At 41.7% G+C, this 9,236-nt stretch overlaps 1 protein-coding gene across 1 annotated transcript in view; it reads right to left on the bottom strand.

Annotated features, from left to right (window-relative positions):
• Window positions 1-9,207, bottom strand: part of TRPC4AP (transient receptor potential cation channel subfamily C member 4 associated protein) — a 28,781-nt gene extending 19,574 nt beyond the window's left edge. Inside the window, exons 1-6 of the mRNA XM_006038626.3 lie at window positions 8,041-9,207; window positions 7,103-7,245; window positions 5,036-5,167; window positions 4,511-4,569; window positions 2,322-2,423; window positions 145-228 (exon numbers count right to left, since the gene is read on the bottom strand). Coding sequence (XP_006038688.2) covers window positions 145-228; window positions 2,322-2,423; window positions 4,511-4,569; window positions 5,036-5,167; window positions 7,103-7,245; window positions 8,041-8,080 — 560 coding nt within the window. The 5' untranslated portion in view covers window positions 8,081-9,207. The remainder of the gene's footprint in view (window positions 1-144; window positions 229-2,321; window positions 2,424-4,510; window positions 4,570-5,035; window positions 5,168-7,102; window positions 7,246-8,040) is intronic.
• Window positions 9,208-9,236: the final 29 nt, after the last annotated feature.

The following is a 9,236-nucleotide window of genomic DNA, read 5'->3' as shown; positions in this document are numbered from 1 at the left end:
CCCCCCCCCCAAATCCCAAACCAAACAAAAACAAAAAACACTAAAGCAATGATTAACTTACAATGACAGGAAGTCTTCGTATCTCACCAAAAAAACCCTGTAAATTTATAAAATTTCCACCCCATAAATGTACGTGGAACGCACCTGAAAGAGGATTCAGCTGGTTCCTTCTTCATGACCTGTAGAAGCCTGGTTAACAAACCTCTTTTTCCATCACAGACTAGACTTCTAAAAGATACAGAAATAAGAAGAGAGTGGAAGAGTTGGCAAGAGTAGTACACTACAAAGTTAACTTTTGGAGATTAAATTAAATTGTCACCAAGCTTTAATAAGCTAGTCCAGTATTACACAAAGTTATACATTAGTTACTTTCACACCATCACCAACTCATGGGTGTTGAAAGCTATGAAAGCTGCATTTTACAATAACTACAAAAAAGTATTTTTTAAGGTAGTCCCAGAGAAAGCATTTTTGTTTGAAATGCTAATAAATACAAAGCTCATGAAGTTTTGTGATCAGAAAGTGAAGGTGATACAATACAGAAAATGAGAATGGAGGAGGCACATTTATTGTAGTTCTTACCACTTGCAGAGGGGAGAGTCTGGTTCAGTGACAAATGCAGCGTATTTGTATGGAAATCTAGACTGAGGAATATGCCTAAACTAAAGAATAATGGATACAGAAAAAGCCCATACGACTAAAGCATCAGTAACATTACCCTGATGCATACAGGAGATATCTCTGTGTACAGGAAGTAAACAAAGACAAGCTGACATAAAAATCCTATTATCCAGAAAGATTGTGTGTGGCCACTCTAAATATGGGGGTAGGAGCAGCGGGGTTGAAACACACTAATCCTAGGCCAGAAACAGAATTGTGCTGGCCTCGGGGCTAGAACATAAGCTGTCTTGCACATGTAGGACAAAATGGATTCAAGTGGGGATTCCCTTTTCTTTCACTCTAAAACAAGTAGCACACATATCTAAGCTGGTACATGCAGGTTACTACCTACATCCTGGTTAATGGAGTTGCTGATACAGGTTGTGGTCAACTGACCAAGCCTTCCAAAAAGGAGTGTGCTGGCTACAGATAGCTGCCTCCTTAGTAATGCTCTGAAGAACCAGGAAGAGTTTGCTCTGGGTTTTAAACATAATGGAAAAGGCTATCTATGCTCTCAGCTCTATTCTTTCCAGAACACATGTATAACACAGGGTGGCTTTTCCTCCCGAACTGATAAAGAGGTTCACTCCTTTCTGAAGAAGAGCCAGAAGGACAGCATTACTATGGAGAGGTTACAATCAATGTAAGAGGTGGTTTCTCATTACTAAAGGTAGATCATTTTAAACATTTAAAAACTGGAAAAAATCCCTCTTGTGCCGTTCTTCTTTGAAGAAAGATAAGGGCACCTTTCCCCACACAGCAGCTCCCTGAACTTACATGTAAACGTTATAGGTAAGGTTTACTGACCACAATGGTTTTGACTTACGAGCTCTGTAGGAGTAAGGTAAGGTAGATTCCTTTGAGTTGCACATCAACAGAATCAAGGGCTTGTCTATGTAGTTTCATTAAATCTGATACGTAAATCAACTGATGAGGTGTAAATCTATACTGACAACCCTCTTCTGCGGTTCATTAGCCAGAAAGATTCCACCTTATTTCACAGCTGTCATTTGTGAAACTGGACGTTAGACTGGCATATATCTACTGGTAATGAAACATGTAATATGGAAGTCATGGACACAAAAATGGAACCCCATGAAATCATTTTCAGAGTACAAGTGCACTTTGGGTGCTTACAGACATGGGGGGAACCCCCCCCCAAAAAAAACCCTTTACTTTACAGTGCTTTACCTTTCAGATTGGTGCACCTCTGTGCCAAGCACAGCACATGCTCAGAAGAGGAACTGCGTCAGTTTGACCCGTCTTGCCCAGTGTCTGTACAGCTCATGTGCTTCAGCAGGGCTTTTTTGGCACTCTTATCTAATAGCTGATTAAATCAGCTATTAGATAAAAGTGCTAAAAAGTATCACTGAAGTGCATGAGGTATACAGACACTGGAGAGCTCTGTCAAACCGATGCGATTCCTGTTCCGGTAAAGCTTTGGGGGTTTTTTTGTCCACATCTATCAGCACCCTTTAAGTTACTAACGATGAGGAACATCATTCAATACCCACATTCTTGGTACTGCAATACATTGCTCAAATTAAGGGAATGACATGTTGTGCAAGATTTAAACAGAACAGACAGCACAAGTTCTTACATTGAAGGTTTTACTAAATGCCAAAAAAAACAGGTTAGGACACCTAGGCCTTCCAGCCTACCTGTCTGTGTTAACAACTGCATCTGCTTCAGGGATGTTTGCTTTGAGAGAGATTGCACTCAGTTCATTAAGTTCTTGACTGTTTAAAAGAAGATACTTGTTCCTAAAAAAAAAATTTCAGAAAAGAAAATGAGGCCGAATAAATATATCCATTTGTTTCCTTTCTAATCTTTATATACTGCATCAGCATTATAAAATAGGCAGGAACCAGCAAACCAAAACCAAAGACTGCTTAACCATGAAATCTGTGAAGGTGGAAAGATGGAGACAGACATTCATTTATACAGTTTGCTCCATACGCCAAGAGCACGCGATCCTTAACAGGGCTACAAATCTGCTAAATTGTAAATCTCCCGTATGATTTGGTTCCAGATGCTAATATTTCCTCTTAAAGCAGCTGCATGCTGTTGTTCTCAGTAGCAATGATGTCTTTTTCAGTTACATAAACACATGCAAATAGAGGTAAGGGAATAAAGATACAAGATAACACCAGGCTTCCCTTTGAGCTCTTATGAATTAGAGTTGCCTGTGGAGATTTCATGCCTCTGAACAAGTTATTCACTAAGGGTGCGTCCAGACGAGCGTGGCCATGCAGTATGTGGTGCAGCAAATGCATCTGCAATGTCACATACCACAATCAAGTGTTTTCCACGCTGCAAGGGCACGCTGCCTGTGTGTGTGCTGCTCTGTTTTTTTCCCACCCGTTGCGGGTTTTTTTGACCCCTGGGGTAAAAAAAGAAACACAGGAAAAAAACCAAAACCCAAACAGAGCAGCATACATACAAGCAACGCGCAACACTGAAAAGCAGATTTCAGGATGCCCAAAGCCATGCCACTGCTGCCAACCAGGCTCCGCCTGGCAGCACTGTTGCCGCTTCAACCCTGGGAGGCCCCCAGCACCTCATGTAAGGCTCCTGGGGTCAGCACAGTGCTGGCCCCAACCTCCCCTACTGCCCCTGGGGTAACTTGCCATGTGCCAAAGCACATGTGGCACAGGTGTTCCCTGGGGACAAGTAGCTGCGGCGCAAGGTGTGCTGCTGCTATTTGTCCCTAGGAAGCCAAATGTCCGCATTCGTCTGGACATGGCCTAAAGTGCTATCGTGCCCTACCTTCAGCCACCTGGTACTTCTGTTGCTGAGTATCAGCTGAAACTGTTCCATGAAACTTCCATTTCCTTGTAAGCCAACATGGTTCTGCATGGTTCAGAACTCCTGGCACTATGCATAAAGGAATGACCTGAACCCTTAGCCAGTAACCCTCGATTTGATTTGTTTATAAATTCTACAGAGTGCTTTCTGTCATCAACAGGAGAGTTCAGTCTCTTATTCTTAATGTGCATTAATTAACAAACAGATTATTTTCTTTTGCTTTTAATTTTAATAATCCATTCTTAATTTTTTTCTTTTTACAGGATTTGATAACTTCCATCCATTTCAGTGCATTTCATGTGCCCACTTTAATGGTCAAAAGCTGTTCAGCTCTTAGGTTAAAACTATTTGTTTTAACCATGTCCAAGAGCCTTACAACAGCCATTTTAATATGGACAGTATCTAAGAAACTTTTTCTTAGTCTAGAAACAACAACTGGCTGATCCAACAGCAGCTGCTGAAGTGGATTTCTTTTGACAAACAAGAGTATTCAGTATTTTGAGAGAAAAAAAAACTTCAGAATTGCAAAATTCACAGATTTCTAAGGGCTGAGAAATTATTATCATCATCTGGTTTGACTTGTATAATGGAAGGGAAATGTGGTATCAAAAGTTTACTACGAAGGAACTTGAACAGCTACCAATTTAAGCTAAAGGAATGAAATTCAGGCTGATTAAACAGAATTCACCCAAGACTGTTCTGCCAGAACACTGGGACTAAAACTCTTGGCTCATGAACAGTTCTATGGGATCCTTGCTTTCCTTTCCAACTAAAAAATCTCCCCAGCAACACAGTCCCTGTTTAAGCACATTCTGAGGGAACATCTGTCTTGACTGAATCATGGTAGCGCTATCCTACTGTTTTTTATTTACCAAGTGACTTTATACCAGTAAGTAGTGAAGAACTTAAATACAACAAGTCAGGCAGTGATGACACACAGCTTCTCTTGAGCATAAGTCAGTAGCTCAATAATAACTGTATTTAAAAAGGAACAAGCAACACCTTAAATGCAACTCCCTATTAGCTCCCATTCCATACTCACTCATGATGATCACTAAAACTTTGAAGAAGCCTCAAAAACTGTATCTTTAAAGTAATGTCCTAAAAAAAGGAAAAAAGAAGATGAAATAGGCAACCAAGTCAAAACCGGAACTGGAAGTCTTTCACAACAGAAAAAGCATACCTGACATTTAGGCAGCAATTGCTTGACAAACAGGGAACAACAAAAAATCATGAGTCCCGAAAAATGGGCTATAAATGGAAAAGACTAAGGGCCATGAAGGTTCTATTCAAAACAAGGCTTTTTCCCCCATTCACTATGTGGAGGACACCCCAAGTTGCACAGCCCTGGCGGAGTGCAGGGGAGCTGCTACAGCTCTAGGACTGGGACTAGAGGTGTCACTGCTGCTGCCTGGAGAATGCCAAAGCCACAGATACACAGGGTAAGCAGTGATGTATTGTATCACTATCCAGTTTTATAATGGTCTAATGTAGCGCTAAGATGCAGGCTGTACCACAGGTGTAACACCTGAAATTACCTTCCAAAATGTGAAGTTAGGATACTCACTGGGCTACAATCACAATTTTGATTATGTCCATGAAGAACAAGAGCTGATGCAGAATGTTTCCTCCAGATCAGTTTGTCAAACAGGTTATTAAGACCAGGAATCAATTTGAATTCTGCAATCATTTTGTGAACCTGGAAAAAGAACATCTTAAACTTATATAATCTCTGGCGTCTCCAAACATGGAAAAAATACAGTTCAAAAGACAGAAGAGCATAACTACATCTCTAATAAAGTCACTGAAAGGATTTACTGAACAATTTGGATTTATTTTAGTGTTTACACAAAAAGTGGTGTATCCTCAGAAGAAAGAGTACTAGCCTGGTAACACTGAAGAGAAACTGTGAGTTCAGTTTCTGTAGAGAGCCTTTAACAGTGTTTGAACTTATCTTCTCTTCAGGAAGAAGAGATTTGGTATACTCAAAACAAAAGTAGCATTCAATTATATACAGTTTGAAATACATATCAGTAGCATATTAGGGCCAGGTCCTAGTATGCATCTGGTCTTGATGCTAGTCCTATCAATGATACTAGAAAGCTCCTTACAGACAGCAATGGAAAATGCCAAAAGACTTCCCTTTTGTTACTTTGCTAGTGGATACTTTGTGCTGTGAATGACACCGAGTCATAAAGCAACAACAGAAAATTTTACTGAAAGGTACAAACAGCACATGTTTAGAAGCAGATGATCACCATGGATAGTTTTACAAGTGCTCCGGGACTGGGGAGCTTTAAATAGAGCAACTCCAAGAGCCTCTCTAATTAAAGCGCCACAGTGTCATACTAGTGTCTCTGTGCTTCAAAATGGTGGTGGGGGCGCTTGAACTAAAGCTTGTCCAAGCTTTAATTCAAGTGCCCCCACCACCATTTTGAAGTGTGGGGATGCTAGTACATGAGACGTGGGGGCTGGCTGGAGCGCAGTAATTACTATGCTCCGGCAGACTCAATTAGTCAAGTCTGCCCCCCCCGCAACATGTCTACAGGAACCCCATGTTTTCCTAGAGTGACCTTTTAAAAAAGAAAATTCAGAACAACATCTCAAGGCATGGAGCCAAATATATTTACTGGTTTATAGACCAGTGTAAATTACACTGAAGTCAGGAAGGGAGAGAGACGTGAAGCTACTGCAGAATAACGGATGCAGTAAGAGGCCATCACTGCACCATACAACTGGGTGACAAAAGAGTAGGCGATAACTTATATGCCTGTATCAGCTGCTGTTAAGGGATGAAGTGGGTATTTTCCCACTAATACACATAAGGTTAGCTCAGTTTAAGGGCTTACATCTTTTTTTTTTTTTTAAGCAGACAGTTTAATTCTAATGAGATCAGTATAAACATCACAATTTCAGCTGAATGCTTCCTTTTTTTTTTTTGGATAAAAAGCTTCAACAAGATGTATTAAAACAGACTCCTGTAGTTCAGACATTTTTCTATCAAGAGAGATATGGATGGGATGAAAATTGAAGGCAAAAAATTGATATAGTTACAGATGCTAAGAAAGCTGCATCCCTTCAAGCGAAAGACCCAGAAATAAAAAGCCTTTGACTGTATATAATAGAGGACAGGGAGGCAATTAGACCACCTTAAATCCATGATTTGCTTTAAGTCCTGGTCCTATTTATATCTATTCTTATCTCTATGTTAGATGAATATCCTGTCTAGACGTCCTTGGATTACTAACTCCCTGTTCTAGGGAATATACTTAGTTTGAAAATGCCTTGCACACTCTGGATGCTACTACAGAGAATTATTCTATTTATATGTATATTTCTTTCTTTATAGGTTTATGTAGTACAGGTTATCAGTGTTCATAGGACTATATGTCTCTAGACCTTTCTCTAAAAACATGTTTACAAACCACATCCTAAAGGATCACAAAGCTAAGGAACTTTAGGCTGTGAAGTATTGAGGAGTTTTTACCAGACGATTCCATGAAGCTGCATCAAACAATAGCAAGAAACATGGAATGCACAATGAGGCGTGATGGTAGCCTAACTATGGGGATACTTGGATTTAAAGAAATACGAGTTGTCCTGTGCACACCTGAATGTGCAGACAGATGCTTACCTGATTCCTCTGCCTCCCCATCAGCAATACACAGAGAACATACAACACCTCCAGCTTGTACATTATCTCATGCATGATCTTCATGGACTGTGGCAGCTGGGTTCTTGTTGATGTGTTGGCCAAACTGCTTTCATCTGAAGATTCTAAATGAGATGGCAAAGATATGTGCAAGAGAAGTTCAACAAGTATAAATGTTTTAGTTACTACTTTCTACAGCACAGCAATTCCAAGTTAGATGAAAGACATTTCAATACAAGATATGTATCACTGGGGACTTAGATTAGCACAGTGATGGGCTCCATCATAAGCATTCTTTTCCCTGAAAACAAAACAAAACGGGGTGTGTGTGTGTGTGTGTGTGCGCGCGTGCATGCATGCGCACACGCGCACAGCTGTCCCTAGGTGGGGGCGAATCGGGGTGACTGCGCCAGGCCCTGCACTTTGGGGGGCCCCATGGAGCTGGGTGGAGCAGCACGGCAATTCTGTGCTGCTGCCAGCTTCACATCTGGCTTCTCACTACCTACCCACCCAGCTGCCAAATCCACTGCCGGTTTCCTTGCGTCTGGGGGCGAGGCCCTGCACAGGCTGATTTGCCCTGGGCCCTGCACCCTGCTCAGGTCGTCTCTGCATGCATGCACGCACACACACATGCACACACAAAAGGGACAAGAATGCACATAATGCAACATATACACATTGTTAAATAGTTCACTTTGGCAAAGAGCCAATGGAATTTCATAGATGAGGCAAACAGGATTAGGTATGTGAAAGGACATTGTGCCAAATCCCAACAATTGCTTTACCCACGCTCACATGGGAGAAAAATAAGTATCAGACCTAAACATGTCATGTTCAATTTCCTTTTGAGGGGTGGTAAAAGTAAAATGAAAAGGAAAGAGGAGAGTATGAAACAAGCCAGTTAAAATCATATCAGGTACCTGTACTGCTCTGCTCTGCCTCCTCACTGGCTACTCGCATTAACGCATCAAGTACAAGTGCATTGTCCAGCCAGGTGTACCATTCCTCTAACTCCTGAAGAAAACTGGAAGTACCCGTTGTTTCCGATACTTTCCTTGTTGCCAATTTGCATAGTCGCTCAATGAAGCCTGGAATATTTAGAAGTGTAGCTACAAAAGAGAAAAACACAGAACTGTTTAAGCAAACCAAGAGGACAGTCAAAAAGCACTTCTGTCAGACAACTAATTCACTTTGAAGAAACAAAAAAACTTGATATCAAATATGGAGCAATACACAGAACTAAACGGAATATAAAATGAACAAGGTTCACAGGTGTAGCAGCACAGTAGGGGGCACTACTATGCAGAGCTACCTGCCTCACTGTGCCAGGCCCAAAACCAAACTTTGGGAGTCTCCCTTGAGGAGCCTACAGATGGCTGTCCCACTTCCTGGAGAACACCCACAAGCCTTGGGTAACACTGCCACCACCTGGGCACTGGTCTCTGTTTGGGATCTGTGCAGCCCAGGGCTCACGGACCCTGCAAACCTTGGGGGTGCTTTGCCCACAGTAGTATTTCTGGGTGCTTCTTTCAGCCTGAAGCATCCAAAGATAGCATCAGGTAGCTGAGGGAAAATAAAAAGACAAACTTCACTGACCAAGTTGGGAGCGAAAGGCTTCCCCTCTCTACCCACAGTAGCTCAACAAGGCACGCTGTAACCTGGTACCTTTATTGATCGGGGAGGTGGGGAGGGGGTAGAACGAGGAAGTGAGAATATACTTTGAGCAAACGTAAGCACGTGAGAGTCTTATAGTCTTGGACTCAGTGATCCTTTTAAGATGCAACTGGCCTACACATAATTCCTAACTCCTGGCTAGTTTCCATAGTTTTCCTTTTTTTTTTTCTTTTTGTTTTTAAACTTACAGTGAATCTCCAGGCAGCAGCCTGGAGTATTTGCTTGCTGCATTCAAAATGCCTGCTGGAGGAAGAAGGTGCTCCCCAACCTAGGAATTTATCTGACCAGGTCACCTGATTGACCAGCCTGTACCAAGAAGAAAACCAGGAGATAAAGGGGTCACCTGGTTTGACCCAAGGGAGGGGCAGACAGGGATTTCTTCACAACAGGCAGTATTCTTAATAGGCGCTGTATACCAAGAGATGAAAATAACATTGTGCCA

The sequence above is a fragment of the Alligator sinensis genome, unplaced genomic scaffold (genome assembly GCF_000455745.1).
Source record: "Alligator sinensis unplaced genomic scaffold, ASM45574v1 scaffold1315_1, whole genome shotgun sequence".
In the NCBI taxonomy this organism is placed as follows: domain Eukaryota; kingdom Metazoa; phylum Chordata; order Crocodylia; family Alligatoridae; genus Alligator; species Alligator sinensis.
This window is presented reverse-complemented; position numbering and strand designations above follow the sequence as displayed.